Below are 19,461 nucleotides of genomic sequence, written 5' to 3'. Positions count from 1 at the left end.
CCTGTCTCCAAAGAAAGAGGAAGGAAACAGAAGGCTTTATGAGGCTTTTTATAATTGTGACTAGTACAAGCTGCCACACCACCTCGAGGAAAAAGGGTTATGTCCTCATTTTTGTGGGCTGACACTACACTTTTTGAAACTTTCTCCATATCAGAAAATCCTGATCTATTGCAAACCAGCCAGGTTGTTGAGTTCCCATCTAAGTCTTCAATAACCATTGTGTATGTTATTTGTTGTACTGGGATTTGGCTCAGCTGCTTTTTCTTTGTCACACTGTCCACTACACTGGCATGAAATTGTTTACGCTTCAAACGATCACCATCTGTAATTTTTGCAGTGACTGAATACAGCGTTTTCAATTCTCCTGTCCGATATTCTACTTCACATATAGAGATTTTTTCCATGTGGTTCAAAAACATCAGTAGTTCTGCACCATCTGTGCGTAGTTTGTCCAGAAGATTTTGCACCATTCTGTCTGAAGCAGGTACTGAGCTAATCTCTGAAATCTTTGCCATTTCTACAGAGCGAATAGGAAACCGAAACATTGTGCTACGCTCCAGCTTGAAATGATTCCCCAAATATAAGCTCAGGACATCAGAAAATTGGGACCTAAAGTCAGAATCCAGATCTCTGAACATTCTTCCGGGACTAACAGTTGTTGCTCCAGGTGCATAACGTGCATGTGGATCAAAAATACAAAGGATGTCATTATTTGAAATGAAAGATGGGCAGTCCGTAATGTGATATACTGAATTGAATCCAATACCATACTGTCCGGTTTTGCCCGGGTTTGCCTCTTTTGTGCCTCGACCAAGATTCTGGATTCCTCTGACATCATCCTCTGTGAATGGTTGATTGTTGTATACGCAGAGGGATGGACCTTGCATAGGCACCCATCTATCATCAAATATTCTGTCAGTTGGATGGGTCCTGGGATCAAATACAAAGTATATCTCTGTTGCTTTGGCATCATCTGCATTCTGAAGAAGTTCTTTCAGCATCTCTTTCTCTGATGGGTATGCATTAAGGATGCTCTTGATTCGGCTAGTCAGTTTCTCCTTTTGCCCAAACTCACTTCCAAGAGTGGTAAAACAGATATTTGAAGCATACCTTTCCAAGGCTTTGTGACGTTTTGGAACGGCACCCAATTTTACTGCTACCTCTCTTGGAATATCTCCATGACAATACTTTACAGTTGTATCTCTGACTTTTATCCAAGGGCAGTCATTGTAGCACAATGACCTGGATTGTTGCAAAGTGAGATTGCTATCAGGTAAAAGTATCTGTCCATAGTTGCTTTGGCAGAACTCCTGATTTTTATCTCGAATTAAACTCCATATTCCTTCACTGATGATTCTACGACATAATTGAAAGTTTTCCTCTGAGAGACATCTTCTGCCACATTCACGCTTGATAAGTTCTAGAACGGCTGAGAAGTTTTCAACAGTGAAGTTTGAAACAACCCCCACAGTTTCAAAAAGCTCACGGCAGCTGTTTCTATACTTGTTAGGAAGTTGGTAAAGATGTGGAGCAGAATCAAAATTTAAATGGAACGAAACTTTTGATGGGTTCACATATGTGTTCTCCACTAAAATAGAGCAAAATGTTTTCAGCTCCTCCTCAATTTCTTCCTTAGCATCTTTGGACTGCATCATTTCTTCATACAGGTATTTGTAGCAAGCATTTGTTATGTTTTCTTGGTACAGAGTGACACCATCAAATGATTTTGATAGTTCTTTAAGCTGACTTATTACTAACCCAACAGATGGCCTTTTTATCAGTCCAAGATAGTCTTTCACAGCCAGAGACATGGGGCCACAGCCTTTAAAAGATGGAGAGCTCTCATTCAGGATGGGCTTCATCAAACATACAGTGTCCTGATGGTCTGTTGTGAAAAGTTCTGTTGCAGAAAACATTGTTGACTGGGGGAAATTATTTCCATACCAGGGGAGGGAAAAGCCAGCAGGCTTTGTTAAGAATGGAAGAAAACTGATGACTTGTAATTTTGCAGCATGTTCATTTGCCCATGGGTCTCTCATTTTTAATTTTTCGTCAATCAAGCTAAGCAGTATACTGCTTCGTTGGCAGGCGGCAGTATGATCAGCTTCATTAAGAGTCTTAACAGACTCAGCACGTTCAGTTAGGTCTTCCCAGGAAAGGTCATCCTTTACCATACCCAACAGTACTAGCTTCACCAAGCATACTGGATTCAAATAGTCTTTCACACCTCCTTCAGGGAATCGTCCATCGTCACTGTTGTACAGTTTAGCAACTCTTCCTTCTGGATGTATCAATCGAGATGGCAGAACAAGATTTTGTGATGGTCCTGAGCACGGAATACATGGGGTTTCTCTTAGGATACTTGCAAAATCCTCCAATTTTTCATTGAGGACATAATGCATCAGAGGGTCACGAAGGTCTTTGTCAATATCTTGAATATTGGGGAAAAAAACATCTGTGAAGAACTGTTTCTCTGAGAGAGTGTTCTCCATTAGTTTCCCTTTACACCCAGCATCATCAAAGCCTTCTTTGACCCAGTCTGGCAGTTCAACAGCACAGAGATTTTGGGAGCCACACGTTTTCAGATATGTCATGAAAATTTTAAAGGCAGCAGGTCCAACATCAGGTTTGCAGAGCAATGTGTCATCCAAGAACCTAACATACTTGATTGACACCCAGGTTTTCCCATCTGAGAACACTTTTGCATTGTCTTCATCTTGACCTTTTGCAATTTCCTGATATACTCCTTGGCAAATCAGATTGAAGTCATCATGCACAACTCCAGGATCAGGCCAAGCTGCGTAGTAGTGATATTTAAGGAGTTCCCCATTTTCTGACATGTTACGGAGCATATTAAGTGCAGCCATATATGCCTGCACAATCACATGTCTCATGAAAATAGAGTTCCATTGTCCTTTTGTGTCTGTCTTCCATATTTCCTTCCTATTTGATGTAACTGCAAAACATCCATTTATGTGTACTGGTAGTCCGGTTTTTATTCTAAGAGGTAAATAACAGAACACCTCTCCAATTGGGCTTGCATTAATCCGCAATGTCCATTTTCTATTTTCTTCTTCGGAGAGCAGCACTGCTATACCCCCACATGGTACCAAACCTAGTCGCTTTCCACTTTCACCCAGAGAAAACTTTAGAGCTTCAGTCACATCCATACATGAAGAGATAAGCCAGGTTGTGGTTTCAACACCTTTTTGGGGAATTTCATCAGTAAGTCTCTTGGTTTGAGAGCCTTTAGCTGCCATCTCAAAGTATGCAGATGGATCCTCTTCTGACCCTCTGAAAAGGGGCGACTGTAGATCAAGGATGCGTCTGAACACATTGTGGTACTCCTCTACAACAATTCTGATGATGCAACCAGATTTAGGAGTGTCTGCAGGTACTTTGTTGGTGGATGAAACCTTTTTCATGACTTTGGCTGCAGACTTCAGAATACTGAGAGGACCATATGCTGATTTGGAAGACCAAACACTCTTGTTTATGGTGACTACATCCTGTGCAGAAGCTGGATTTGACTCCTCAGACTTCAAATACTTTAGGACCATAGTTCCAACATGCTGAGTAAAAAGAATCAGCCGATGGCCACAGATGCTAAACTCATCAACAAGCGAATATATATCAGTGGTGTTGTAGTACATACTGCTAATTTCACTTACTGCTGCTTCATGCTCTGTTCTGAACGGAAGTCTGAAGAGAGTTCCATCATACTTATAGGGGAACTCTTGCAACAGAGGAAGCTGGCAGTTGAAGACATGAAGGAAAGGCTTGAACTGGTTAGGGAATTTCCTCAGTCTTTTCTGCTGTTTACTCCAGTTGATTTTGATGCCTGGGTTGGATTTGTCCCTGATGTGTTTGCTAATGTGATTGATGTTTGGGTCAAACATAATCATAAATTCTCTGCTCATGATAATAGGTATGTCTGTCACATGATAAACAGAGTTGAATCCTAATCCAAACTTGCCTACTTTGTCTGCTTCACATCTTTTCATGGATCCCCCCAGTCTTGTTATATTGAGAAAGTCTGTGTCAGAGAAAACTGCATTGTTAAATGACCACAAAGAAGGACCATGACAGACAATCATTCCAGGGTCCAGCAGATTTTCTCGTATATCAAGATTCTTTCTCATGTCAATCAGAAAACTGCACTCAGTAGCATTTGCATCATCAGCATTTTGCAAAAGCTCTTTAAAGATATCTGCAACAGATGGATATTCCTCTAGAATGTTTTTTATTCTCACTGTTAGAGGTTCTCTCTGTCCTGATTGTTCAAACCCAAGATTCTCTGGGTTTATTAGTCTTGTGCTCAAACATGGAACTCGTAACCACTCTGCAGTTTTCATGGGAATATCATCATGTACAAGGATAATCGGCTCTGTGGTATCATCAAGCAAGTCATTCAAATCATCAACTTTGATATCACAGTATGCGCATTCATGAATCGGTTTCATGAGCAATTTGCTTGGATCTTTGTAGCAAAAGATTGGCACCTGCATGTCAGTATCCACTGCTATTTGATTGTTGTACAACCATCGTAAGATATTTATCAAGAGTAGGATATTATGTTTGCTTTCTTCTTTTGTCATTTCTTGTTCACTTCTGTCCTTGATTGTTTTAACCACTTCAAGCACATGGCTAGAGTGAATTTCATCAACAGAACCACAGAATTTAAAAAGTTTGTGAAACTTTGCAATGGTTTTTGGTAGTGAGTACAAGTACGGTTGTAGATCTAAGTCTGGGACAGGTTTTAGGACTGTGATGTCTGGGGACGCAAATGTTTTGCCAGTCCAAACCCAATCGAAGGACAGAGACTTCACTGCTTCTCTTGCATCCTCTAGGTGAGTTTGCATGAATCCATAAATTTCAAAAAGAATTTGCTGAAACTGATACCAATCCTCTGTGGTAAATACTTGGGATCTGTGCCAGTCATTTACTGCTTTTAAATGCTGGAGTACTTGGTCAACTTGGGGCTCCATGGACAACTTCAGGGCTTTTTTCATACCAGCAGATGTTCGTTCCACTAGTGTTACAGAAGAACCAACAAGCACTGCATGAGATATATTACACATATCACAGAGAGAGGAAATATAACAAGAATCTCCCTTCCAGATAAGAGATTTAGGATAATTCAAAGGCCTCTCTCTGCAGACTGGCACCCATTTAAATTTTTGGAGTGAGGCCTGTGTTTCTGGAGACTTCACTAACTTTGTTTGTTTGTTTAGGATAGTAAGTAGTGTTTTTGCTTTCTTTAGAATAGACTCCCATTCTGGATTAGAGCTTCCCTGTAACTCGTCAATTTTCTGGGCAACATGAAGTACATCTTTTTCAGTAAGCTGCACTTCATTTTTTAGCCCTATTTGTCTTAGAGAATGAAGAATATCAGGAGATGATGTGTAGGTGTCTGGTGGAAATCTTGTCTTTTCCTCCATATAGAATAGCTCCTGTAGTATCTCCAGCTCAGGATCAAAAAAGTCCATTGCTGCAAGAGGTTTTCCAGAGGAGGAATGAATAAACTTAAGAGAGGAAAGGCAGGTAATCACTGCTTTATTTTCATTTTTGAGAAATGACAAATGGGTAAGGGTCCAGAGCATGATACTCTCCATTTCTTCTTTGGTGTAGAAACCTTTCTCAATGTCGTTAAGAATTACCTTCAGACATTCAGTACTTTTAACCTGTTCCACATTTAACAGACGAATGAGACGGATTGTTGACTCATCACTGCTGTCAACTACGTTTATGGATAGTTTAACATCTGGCGGATGCTTGGCAGTATGATGCAGTGCTCGAGCTCCTTTCAGAGAAGTAAAGGTTGGTGTGCCTTTGTCTGAAAATTTCCCTACTTTTACAAAGATGGGAAGCTCTTGAATTATGCGTTTCTCTTTTTCAGTGACATCTGGAAGACTAGCCAGGAAGTCTTTGATGGCAAGCTTTTGTTTGTCAGGGAGGGATAAGACATAGCTAGCCAGTCTTTGGGATGAAACCCTGTCCATAATTTGTAACACAGTGCTTGGAGATAATGGATGGATATAATTTCTCAGGAGTGGGTGTTGCAAACAAGAATCCAAGTTTTGTAAGACAACTCCTCCAACTTTATGTATGACTTCCAGCAGGTCCTCAGAAAATGTGCTCTCTTCTTCATTCACAATAATGATAGGAGATGGAGTCTTGAGACGCAGGAGCTCCAAGGATTCCAAACTATCATTCAGTGATACACTTGGAATCAAAGGCATGTCTTCGAATGAACTAAGGTCATCAGCAAAATGGATATACAGATGTTTCCAAACCATTTGCAGCCAAGATTTTAAAGGATGCTTTTTCTCTGTATCACCAGGGTACCACTGCACAGAAAAGTCTCTGGTAGGCCATGCAGTGGTAAGGACCTCTTTTATGAGACGTGCTGATCTTTCTGGGCTCAAAACTTGAACTTGAGTACAGGGCCTTCCTAAAAAAAGAAAAAAAGAAAAAATAATTGTTGTTATTGAAACCTACTTCAGAAAACCCTGTAGAAAATAAAGCTCATTTGATCTTTATTTTCTGTGAATTTATGTGACTTGGAATTACATCAATTTTAACTGCATAATTTAAATAATCTCATGCTTATTCAAATTATTTGAAAGCATACTGACTAATTATCAATTCAGCAAAATGTTTAAAGTCTATTTTAAATGTGCTTTAAATTATGATTGCTGAATTAGAAAAAAGTATACGGTTGCAGTAAACATTAGGACTTTTAAAATAATGGAAGCATCTAATCAGTGTCCACATTATTAAAATCACCTGTGCATCTGCACATGCAGTGGATTACAATGATAGCACAGGTTCCCTGAAACTATACAGTTGAAGACTTGAATTTTTAGCTAAGGTCCTTCTTGCTAGATGTTTTTATTTTTTGTACTATTCCGTACATTTACATTTACATTTGCGGCATTTGGCAGACGCCCTTACCCAGAGCGACTTACAACTGAGCAGAGGGTGGTCTTAGGGCTTTTTGCTCAAGGGCCCAGCAGTGGCAGCTTGGTGATGGTGGGATTTGAACCTGTGACATTCCGATCCAAAGTCAAATGCCTTAACCACTGAGCTACCACCTCCTATTCTGTAGAAACTCTACAGACAGTTGTGACTGGACAATATAGTTCAGCAGTTTCTGAAATGCTAAAAAACAAGCAGCTTCCACTAACAATCATACAATGGTTAAAGTGGGATGGACAATTGGATGAAAATTGGTGTGAACATACTTTATGTGAAAATTATCCAAACCCCCTGACTTGTGTCTACATGTTTGGTGTCACCCAGATGAGGATGGGTTCCCTTCTGAGTCTGGTTCCTCTCAAGGTTTTCTTCCTCATATCTAATTTCCTCGTCACCTGTCACCACTAGCTTGCTCAATAAGAATAAACGTATATGGTCTGATTTATAAATGCAATAATAAATTTATATTCACAATCTATATCTATCTATAAAGGTGCTTTGGCACAATGTCAATTGTTAAAAATGTTATACAAATAAAACTGAACTGAAGTGAATTGTTGCCACATGATTGGCTGACTGGTTGGATTGTATGAATGTGCAGGTGTTCTTAATAAAGTGAATAGTGACTGTATATTAAACATAATAAAATAGTTTTAATAACCTATTAATAAAGAAACATTTGATAAAAGATGTTATATTTTGAAAATTATATAGTTATTAAATATAAAAAACAAAAAAATAAATGCTTCCTTTATTTTTTCTTTTTTGATGGAGTACACATTTTTAATACATAAACAAGATAGTTTGTAATTTTTGAAAATTACAGTCACAGAGGCATAAGGTACAAAAAGATGTGAATGGTAGTAGTTTCCACAAAGTAAGTACAAGTACACAAGTTCCACAATGGATGTGGCAACATGCACTGCATGCTGTAAACATACAAAAATGAACACTGTGCTTTTTAATAATATTTTCCTTTTTCTTTTAATGTCTTTATTTAACTTTGATTAATGAAAATTGAATATTTGTTAGCACATGGAAATCGGTTAATAAAAAAATGAGAAAATTAGATCATCTCTGACATTTATTTATGGTTTTATTTAATTCGTGCATTTGTCATTACAGTGCTGCAAAAAGGTTGGTAGACAATATGCTGAAAAAAATATTACGTTGTATTATGCACTGCAAACGTAATAACTAAAACTAGTCCATTAAGGAGGAGAAATGTATTCTCCTCCTCCACAGGCATGGCACAACCATTACTTACCTGAGCAGCCCCAAAGATACTGCTGAACTGGGATTCATAATCCACATCAGGATCAAAATAAAGCACAGTTAATCTCACAAAAGAAAAAAATGTGAACAAAAAAGTGAATTACATGAAATTTCTAAAAGGTAAATAGAAATGAATTATTAATATTTTACAGTGTTTATGCTTTATAAATACTTCAGCTACAGTTCCCATGTCCTGCAATGTCATTTAATGACACTGCACTCAGGAGAGAAAAATGTTGTCCCCTGCCAAAGTATTATCACCTACAGTTTATGTCAACAGTAATTCCTGGAAAGACATGTGAGCTGGGACCTTTTAAGAGGCTATAAGACTTAAAATAGCTAATATATGATTAGCACAAAAGAAGGTAGTAGCATGTATTATGAATTTTATTATTAGTCTATAAAAGCATAAAGGTCAGAAGCAGGCTTTGTAATTTCAGTAGATTTCAATGATAGGCCACATGCTCAGGCTTAAATCTAAGGTCTATAACTCTTATTATAAATGTCCCAGTGAGTTACTATAATGTGATTGCAGGTTTTACCACACACATGGAGAAATAACATGAACTAGTATGTATGTAAGTTCATTGCCTCAAGGCAGGGTGTGTAAAGTCCAAACCCCGGGCCAAATGCAGCCTGCAGATAGATGTTAACTGACCTGCAGCTTATCTTTAAGAAAGTATGGTAAGTGGCCTCCTGGTCAATATGTTGCAAATTTTCCATCTATATGATGTTAGCAGACTGTGCTATCCCATTTAGCTATCTACACCTGAAAATTATTTTACAAAATGATACTTAATTAAAAAATAGCCACAGGTGTCTACATTAAAACTAATGAACTTTACACAGGTTTTAACGAAAGACAGTGTCTGTTACACACCTTGAATCTAAACAGTAGCCTACCAAGAAAGTAATTGTTCACTGTCTTCCTTCTTCCTTTCAAAACAATTTCTCCCGAGTTTTTTGGCATCGTCGTGCGTTTAAAAATCACCATCGGTGAAGCTTTTTGCTGTAGACAGTCCGAGTGAGCAGCAGGTCAAAGGTCAGAGAAACCTCATCCATATTTATGATGTGGTGCGGCCAGATTCAGTGGGAGCGCATCTGATTTAATATAAAGAGTTTAATTGGTTCACCAGAACCCGTTCGATAATTTCATTGGTCTAATGTTATAGGGCTAAGTTTGTGAAACTGGGAAAAACCCAGGAAAAATCCATAAATTAGCCGCTTTGTTGTTTAAGCCACGGGGTTCAAAACGCGGGAAAAAAGTAGCGGCTTATAGTCCGAAAAATACGGTAAGTACTTTTTCATATTAATATTTTTTTATAATTTGGAAGTAAAACTTTTTATTTTATTATTTCAACTTCAGCATATTGTTAACTGACCCCTTAGTGTTTTGATCAGCTCTTATTGGGCCCCTTTTTAAAAAAGGTTTGGACACCTCTGCCATAATCTAATGTTTGTGTTCATGATCATTTACATATTTACCTCTACTTTTGGCTGCTTCTTTCAGGCTATTCATGATGTGTGGGGGAATGCTTTCTAGTATGAATCTTCCATCCAAACCTGGGTAAAGAGACCTATTGAGAAAGGTGCATTGAAGGTACAAAAGAATTTTAATCAGAAGTGTACTTTGTGTATTAATAAGTGTATTGATATTAATGAGATGTGTTAATTTTCTTAATTTCCTAAAAACACGTAGCAATCACTTAAAAAATACTGTTTAATATCATACCTTGGGTACTCTTCTGAGGCAATATACACAGCATCCTTGTCACTCACAGAGGAGGAAAATGGCACAAATGTCCCATTTTGCAAAGGCAGCAGCTCCAGTCCAATAAGGTCACTGTAACAGGCATCACTGAGAATAAATTCAAGCAGAAGCAATTTCTCACTGGATGACCCTTTGTGCCTATTTTTCCGCAACATCTGCCGTACAAAAGAAGGTGTCACTCTCTTTATGCTGTCAGGTTTGGTGAAAAATGTGGTCAAGACAGCAGACGTATAGGCTGGCACTTTGGTCAGCATCATCCCTGAGTTCTGAAGGTATTTGATTACTGATTCTGTGCTTTCCTTAGTACAGTCTAGCTCCAAAAACACTGCATCATCCACTTTGACCCAAGTGTTGTTGAGAGAGTAGATGACTGGCTCCTGGAGCAACTCATGGAACAGGGGCTCAAGAATGGGTCTCCAGTGTGAGCGTATCCTGTTGGGATCAGGCCAGGCTTTATAAATGCTTTTAGGAGACAGGGTAAAATCTTGGTCTTTCATGGTCTGAGCTCTCCTAATAGTCTCCATAATGAGGGTGTAGTATGCCTTTGGAATGACTGTCACAACAAGAAGTTCGTTCCAAAGTGCCGCCGGGTCCCTCCACTGGTCCACTTCCCGCCATTTAATACTCCTACGGTTATCAGTCAGACCAAAAAAGCCACTGACATGCACTGGCAACCCTGTCATACTCTCTTCTCCCAGAGGAAGTGGTAGAAAACAGAATGCTCGCCCTGAGAAGCTGGAGGTTGCACCCTTGTCCTCATCATCAAGAAGCACCAGAGGTAAAGCTATGCCGATAATTGGGATAAACTTTAGATCATCCGCAAGTGTGTCTAGTTCAGTACACATGCCTCGCCCACCCACAGCATTGCAAACTAACCAAGCAGTCTTCTGACTTTCTTTTGCAGTCTTATCCTGTACCTCAATACTGAGCTGGTATGTGCTGCAAGTGATTGAATTAACTGGCACACCATTGCTGTAGCTGTCAATAGCCAGGCCTAGAGTTTTCAAACAGTTAGGCCGTTCAAGTTTGTGTTCGGAATTCTCAGCTGCTGAGACTTGAAAAAGCATTCGTTCAGTCCCATCTGACTCACGGACATGCAAAGAGACCTTCTGTACACTCTTAAGGAAAAGCAGCACTGTGTCCGCATCAGCTTTAAAAGACTCAAACAACTCTAGAACTTTCTCTTTATTATACACATTGCTGCTCAGCTGAGAAGGCTTCATACGAAGTGGAAAGCGAAAGAGCGTTCCTGGAAAGGTGCCATCTTTGATGGTCTTCTCAGAGCTGCCAAAAATGCCAAAGTACGGAGCAAACTGGTCAGTCAGCTCTGTTATTTCTTTTTTATCTGTCTTCAGGTTCCAGCATTGTCCAGACTCATGGACTCCAAACAGCATCTGATGAGGATCCAGCATCCCAATTTGATCCCCACTAAATATACTTGGGGCATCTGAAAAGATTAAACATTTGATTTCTCTATTTCAGCCAATTATTAGTAATTGGTATTTGGTAACTGATACATTTTGTGCATTACACTTACCTGTTATGTGGTAAACAGAGTTGAATCCAATCCCAAATCGACCAACTTTTAAAGGGTCCTCTCTTTTCCTACTCCTTGCAATCTCTTGTATTCCGTTCCAGTCCTCTGTCATAAAAACTGCATCATTGTACACATACAAGGCTGTTCCTGAAAGACAGAATCACATTACAATTGAAATGAAATATGTACAGTGAACACAGATTTTGTTCTAAAATAGAAGAAAAAGGTTCATACTATTCATTTCACATTTGCCTTAAGGAAGTTGCATGTACCTTGATATTGGGCCATGTCAGGTGACCACAGTGACTCCACCCCATATTCATTTTCATCATACATAAATTTAACTTCCTTTGCTCCAGCATCTTCTGCATTCTGAATCAACTCCTAGATAGGATATAGGATATTGTATATATAATAAGAGCTAAGAACTGATAATTAGATCTTTATAACAACTAAAATAATTTTTTTTTCAATCAGATAAGGCAGTCTGGCAAAACCATTTATTTAAAGATGCTAACCTCAATCTTTTCATTTAAAACTCGGTATCATTACTTGTCACATTCCTGTTTCATGGGAGCATTACCGTATTTTGCGGAGTATAAGCCGCTACTTTTTTCCCAAGCTTTGGGTCCCATAACATTAGACCAATTAAATTATCGAACGGGTTCAGGTGAACCAATAAAACTCTTTATATTAAATCAGATGCGCTCCCACTGAATCAGGCCGCACCACATCATAAATATGGATGAGGTTCCTCTGATGTTTGACCTGCCTCTCACTCGGACTGGCAACAGGAAATGCGAATCATTTGTCACGCTGAAAACAACCGGGCATGAAAAAACGCACTTCACCTGTGTTCTGAGCTGCACGGCATCGGGAGAAAAGCTTTACCGATGGTGATTTTTAAACGCACGACGATGCCAAAAGAAAAACTCGAAAAAACGAGAGAGAAATTGTTGTGAAAGGAAGGAGGAAAACAGTGAACAATGACTTTCTTGGTAGGCTACTGTTTAGATACAAGCCGTGTAACAGTCACTGTCTTTCGTTAAAGTCTGTGTAAAGTTCATTAGTTTCAATGTAGGCTTATAGACAGGTGCGGCTTATTTATGTTCAAAATAAAAATATTTGTCAAATTCAGTGGGTGCGGCTTATATTTGGGTGGGCTTAATAGTCCGGAAATTACGGTATATAGAAAACATGCACATGCACCACAGCAAGGTCCACTTCTTGTCCCCTTAGATAGAAGCATCGGTAAAAATACAAAGTTCTCCTGTCTGTTCTTTTTTATCTAATAATGCAGCATTTCTATTCTGTTGCAAGTCTTAACCCCAAGATAACCCCTATCCTTATCCACAGGGCTCAGTGAATGACTTAATAAACATGAAAATTATGCAATGAATAAACTGTGACCTTCTCAGTAACCAGTTGTGAACACAACTAATAATAAGACTTGCAGGTCAATAATATCTTGGCTATGCTAAGGGACATTGAAGCTGTTCTGGTGGCTAGTGGCCAAACTACTACCATTGTTGTTTTCGTTCATTTGTTACCAGTATGTATATGTCTAATGTTTTATGGATAAAATATTGATCATCATGAGACCTACTTTCAGTATCTGTCCACCTTCTGGATATCGTCGTAAAATGTCTTTCAGAAACTCTACCAAAGGTGGAGTGGTTTGCCCAAACCTACCTGTAAGAGAGTATTTGACAGGTAAAAACACTGACATCTATGAAATCTTAAGAAATGGTAAAGTACATTGAAATGCCAAGGTTTACACACCCTTATTGCAAAAAAAGAATGAATTGTCAAAATATATATGCTAAGGTATTACTTTGAAGGAATTAAAAGTATAATCCATATACATGTGTACATTGATTCCATGTACTGGATGGTATATTCCAAACTAAGAATGAAGAAACCTTCTACATTTAAATGTAGATACAAGTACTAATTTAATACTATAAAAATATCACATTAATACTATACTTGTCCTAATTAATGGGCAAATTAATTATATTTGAATCATGTTTTTTAAATAAATGTGTTCATAAGTTACCACCCCCTCGGAGTCCTCTTCCATGCAGTGTCATGGTTATTTCTGTGCTCCCTTGTAGTACTAAGGTTCCAATTACAACACCGTCCTTAACCTAAGAAGAAAAAGCACAGATAAGACAGCCTCAGTATTAGCATACTATCAATAAGACAATATATTGGTATATTTACAGTAAACCAATACATTTGCTGAACAAATATCAATCTGTTGGAAATAGAAGTGGGTTAGGGTTATTTTTGGGTCCCTTTTTGAGACCCTGAATGCTCCAGGGGTTCTAATCAATCTCAGTTTGATTTATGTTATGAGTAGCAAAGCCCCTGAAGGTAATACAAGCATCTGATCATATCTGTGTACACCCAATTGGCAGCAGGTGGGCATGTATCTACGTGAAGTATGTATGTAGCATGTATCTCTGCTCAGACAAGTCAAATGGGCTGCAAAATATTTTTGAAGTAAAAAACACTGCTACCTCACCAACTATGCTCAGTATGTTCTGGTGCACACGGTCACAGCCTGACAAAAAAACTCATCAGCTAATGATCAACCTCAGAGATTAGCACTATTATAAATACCGTAGTTCTTTCTGCACCCAAGCCCCCCAAAAAAGCCACCAATTAAAATCAGTCCACAATTTGTGTCACAACTTAATATGTAATGATCATTTCAGGTCATGTAAATGTTGATGCCTTATTTAACAAATACCCTAGAGGTATTACATAGGAACCAACAACAGTCTCTATTCTTTAAGAGAAATTCACTTAACTGCGTTTATCTATTTATGTACATGCACAGGTTTGTGGTAACAATGGTGATATTACATTTCTCACTTTTCTCATTAAATTTTTGTATCATCTTAAATTCAATAAATGCCACAAAATACACTTTATTGTCAAAAATAAAGGACATGATGGTCACAGATTCATAGCCATATGTGCTTGTTGAACATTATAGATTAAGATCTATAAAACTGAACATTGAACATTATAGATTAATTACTTTTTAAATACTGGAACATTTTTCACAGATCATTGTTGTCGTGTCAGGTACTGATTTCAGATCAAAAGATCTAATGCACAGGCATTGTTCTAATTCAGTGTTCTGTGTGTTTAAGCTATATAAAGGCCACTTTTGTTATTTCATAAAAAAATTGGCAAACGTCATTATGGACTTCACTGTGTGCACAAGGGTACTGTCATGCTGGAACAGGTTTGGGGTGTTTAGTTACATTGAAAGCAAAGGATGAATGCAATTCCATTGACCATCTGATCTCTCAGTCAGATTGGATAAACACTTGCAAGAGGCTTGCAAGGAAAGGCCACCACTCCCAGGCCACCACTCCCAGCCCCTAGTTGGCTTCCAATGCCCTGGCTGACAAGGTCGTCAACTGTCATCCCAGTCCTTGAGCACATTCCAACCCTGTCCTATCCCATTAGGAGCCAATACACTGCATGTGATAAAAGGCTAAAAGCAACAACCAAAACAATTAAGACAACAACCTCTGTGTTCCTTTACTAGCCCTGATTGACTCTGGGGCAGAAGATCCGGCTTGCTCATTAGGGACAAACTTACACTTATAAAAAACAATCTTATTGATTCTTTCTTCCACATTATCTGTGTAAAGCTGCTTTGAGACAATGTCCATTGCTAAAAGTGCTATACAAATTAAAATGAATTAAACTAAATTAAATTGAGAACAACTTTCTGTATGCTGTACTAGTATTACAGGCTGGCCTCCTCTGAAACCCTGAAACCTCCTGTCTCAGTTTAGATATGGCATTTGGCCTCACCAATGCCCAGCTATATTCCAGGCAACAATAAATGATGCGCTCCGGGATTTCTTAAACCACATCATCTTCATGTAACGGATGATATCCTGGTTTATTCCTATATCCGCTGAGCAGCACAACGAAAATGTAGCCTTGTCATTTAGTGACTACTTGAAAACCAGTTACTTGTCAAAGCTGAAAAATGTGAGTTTCATGGGGCTTCATAGGGTACATCATTGAGAGTGGACAGATCAGGGCAGATTCAGAGAAGGTGCGAGCAGTGCCATTGTGTCCCAGGCCCACAAATGTGAAACAACTATAGCGCTTCCTAGACTTACAAACTTAGTAATAATTAATTTATAAATAATTTACATGATTATAGCTTTGGTAGCAGCTCTTCTCCTTGGACTCACCTCTCTGTCAGTGCCCTTTGGCTTAACTTTCACATGCATTCTTTTGGATTAAAGAACTGTTTTCATCAGCCCCTGTTCGAGCTAACTCTGACCCTTTGTGACAATTCATTGTGGAGATGAAAGCCTCTGATTGAGGGGTAGGGGCAGTGCTGTCTAAGCAGTCAGCCTTTAAACAAAAACTCCACCCCTGACTGTCCACTGCAGAACGCAATTATGACGTGGGAAATCGAGAGTTTCTAGCCGTGAAATTGGCTCTACAAGAATAGAGGCAATGGCTTGAGAGGGTGAAGCAGCTATTTTTGTGTGGACAAAACATTGAACCTGGCCTACATCCAAATGCTCAAGAGGCTGAATTCCCATCAAGCACACTGGTCAGGTTCAACTTTGCCATCATCTACCACTCTGGGTCCAAGAACACTAAGCTCAATGCTCTTTCCAGGCTGTTTACCCCTTAGAAAAGAACCCCCAAGCCAGACACTATCCTTCCCTCCGTTAGGGTTGTAAGGTTGTTACCAAGAAGATTAAGGAAACTGTCAAAGGAGCTCAACACATTCAACCGGATTAAGGTAGCCAGCTCAAACTTTGTGCTTTACAGGTTCTCCAGTGGGGACACTTATCATGGTTCTCATGTCATCCTGGCACTAACCGAACCATAGAGCTGCTCAAGCAATATTTCAGGTAGCCTACCATGGACACCAGGACCTTTGTCTTGGCATGCTTGAAGTCTGTAGGAAGATCGTTCACTAACCCCTGGCTGGCCTGCTTCATCCCCTTGTTTATCTCTAGTCGACCATGGTCCCACATTGCTCATGATTTCATTACAGGCTTACTGCCCTCCCAAAGTAACACTACTATTCTCAAAACTGTATATTGTTTCTCTAACACTGCTCATAGTGTAGATCTTTGAGACCACCAACATTATTATTAATCATGTTTTCTGGTTACTTGGCATTACTCTGGATATAGTCAAAGACTGTGGACCATGTTCATGTCTAAGGTCTGAAAAGCATTCTGTCAAATACTTATAAGCAGTAAACAAAAAATTACAATTATCTTTATGCATCTTTATTATAAATCAGATTTTAACAATGTGCCATTCCTGAGAGGAAATGTTTGTGGCTTTGGATCAATGAGCCCATATTCCAAATCCCATAACTCTGTTGGGACTAATCCATAATTCTCAACTTTTGGAATGTGTTTCATTTATATGTTGCTTTGGGATACATAAATGTAAATCATAAAAGTAAAAGTGAAAATAATATTTGCCACACTACTGTGACTCTATAATTCATTCCAGACATTTGCCTGAAAACTTTATAACCTAATATGAAATCTTTATAAGGTGACCTATTCCATAATGTAACACAGGGTGGCCTGGGATGTCTAGCCTGACTAGTCTGTGGCCAATGCAAATAATTTACAAAAGTAATTTCTAAAAGTAATTTCCTACTTTATCCTTCTATGCTTAGCAAGTTGTGAACTTGTCACAGCATCTCCGGCAAGAATCACCACAAGCAAAAATTCCCAAGCTTATTACAGACGCTGGAGTCATGCCAGCATCAAATGTAACTGTGTATTAGCTTGTAAAATGCAGCTTATATGAAAAAAGAAACAAGAAATATGAAGCCTAGGCATGCGCTGGCAGCATTGAGCTGTACAATAACAGTGAATGGAATTTCAGACTGCTCCCCGATTATCTAGTTGGCTGTATCCAGATCTAGAGACTGCTTGGCCTGTGATTATTTTTTGATTGTGACATAAGTAAGCTTGGGGAGAGCTTGGCCACCTGCTCTTTTCAGTCATGGAGGCTTCCCTGTTTTAAAGTCACGTGTTTAGAGCAGTCAAGGCAAGCCATCAAAAGTGCCTCTAGTCAACAGCCTGTTTCACCTCAGGGTCTAAATGTCATCAGTAAATAAAAAATTCTTTATAGTAAAAATGTATTATTTTTAATTCATTGACACACAGAATAGTCTCCTATTAATTCAATAGTAATTACACTGGTTTAATTTCACATCACATGTTTCCTTAAATAAAAAAGAAATAGTGCATATTTGCAACAAACACCCCGTCACATATTTAACCATTTTATACATGCAAATATTTTAAATAGTTGAACCAATATTATGTGCTAATGTCTAGACTGGAGGAAATTATGACTTGTATTCAATACATTTAAAAATCAACCTAAATCAGTGTTTAATAAGTCATATTCCGATGTAAAAAGAATAAAAAAAATACAGTAGACGCATTCTATCTGACCTGGCAGCAGCTCGTTGTTGTTATAGCAGACTGTACACTTAATAATCTTGCAGCTTGGCTTGTCCTGAATTAATCAATGTTTAAATATAATAAAAATATTGATATAGTTTAAAAACAAAAACATAAATCTTCTTTTAAAAAACTAATAAACTACAGTGACTGTAAACTGAAAATCCGAACATAAATACTAGAATGTGAATAAATGAAAAAGAAATGCAAACAGTAATAATATCTTAATTAATTTCATGATCTATACTCTATTTAAAAATAAAAAATAAAAAGCTTTTCCATTTTAAGCATTTGATCAAATACTTGTGCTTTTGAGAGATTATTGATTGTTACTCACCACTTTTCCATTGTGTATCAGCTGCTGCTCACATACAGGGAAGTTGGTTTCTTGGCAGATGAGCTGTTTGATTTGCTGGACTGCTGTAGACCAAGGGACCTGAAAGACCCTTTGACCTAGGTACTCATGCCGGATTGTCACCAACAGCAACCTGAAATGTGTTAATAAAGAATTACGTATGGCACACAAACTGCATGAAGCTGAAGATTCTTTAAAGAAAAAAATATATCATTAAGACAAGAGGCGGCCAATGTCATCCTGCATTTTAAAACAATGTACCGTATTTTTCGGACTATAAGCTGCTACTTTTTTCCCACGTTTTGAACCCCGCGGTCTTAAACAACGAAGTGGATTATTTATGAATTTTTCCTGGGTTTTTTCTGGTTTCACAAACTTCAAGCCAAAAACTGAACCCCATAACATTAGACCAATGAAATTTTCGAAGGGAAACGAAAAACGCACCTCACCTGTGTTCTGAGCTGCACGGCTTCGGTAGAAAAAACGTTTTTTTTAACGCACGATGATGCCAAAAGATAAACTCCCGAAAGAAAAAGTTGTGAAAGGAAGGAGGAAGACAGTGAACAATGACTTTCTTGGTAGTCTACTGTTTAGATACAAGCCGTTGTAGCGTGTTGAGTCTGGGTGAAGGGAGAGCTCGCTAACTCCAGTTGCAACAGAAATCATGTGAGCACAGACAGGTTTTCAAAACTTGTGCTTTTTTATTATTCTTGGCAACAGCGTTACGGGTTAGTCAAAGAAACTTAGAAATGAGCATCAGAAAATAATAAGGACATATTCCTCGGTCTCCACACATGCAGTAATAGCGGAAAAATGAGGCGCCAGGCTATTCCCAAAATGCCACTCTGCTCCTAAAGGAAGCGCAACATATTTCACCCGTTACACCATGTAACAGACACTGTCTTGCATTAAAGCCTGTGTAAAGTTCATTAGTTTCAGTGTAGAGCTTATAGACAGGTGCGGCTTATTTATGTTAAAAATAAAAATCTTTGTCAAATTCAGTAGGTGCGTCTTATATATGGGTGCGCTTTATAGTCCG

General features: G+C 38.5%; 1 protein-coding gene across 1 annotated transcript in view; it reads right to left on the bottom strand.

Moving 5' to 3' along the window:
* sacs (sacsin molecular chaperone) overlaps positions 1–19,461 on the bottom strand; it is a 29,786-nt gene that overhangs the window by 7,064 nt on the left and 3,261 nt on the right. Inside the window, 8 exon segments of the mRNA XM_046862514.1 lie at positions 2–6,454; positions 9,742–9,833; positions 9,989–11,474; positions 11,565–11,711; positions 11,837–11,948; positions 13,171–13,256; positions 13,624–13,714; positions 18,405–18,555. Of these exon segments, the coding sequence (XP_046718470.1) occupies positions 2–6,454; positions 9,742–9,833; positions 9,989–11,474; positions 11,565–11,711; positions 11,837–11,948; positions 13,171–13,256; positions 13,624–13,714; positions 18,405–18,555 (8,618 nt within the window).

Source organism: Silurus meridionalis, chromosome 12 (genome assembly GCF_014805685.1).
Source record: "Silurus meridionalis isolate SWU-2019-XX chromosome 12, ASM1480568v1, whole genome shotgun sequence".
Classification (NCBI taxonomy): domain Eukaryota; kingdom Metazoa; phylum Chordata; class Actinopteri; order Siluriformes; family Siluridae; genus Silurus; species Silurus meridionalis.
The sequence above is the reverse complement of the archived record's forward strand: the minus strand, read 5'-3'. Positions and strand labels throughout refer to the sequence as shown.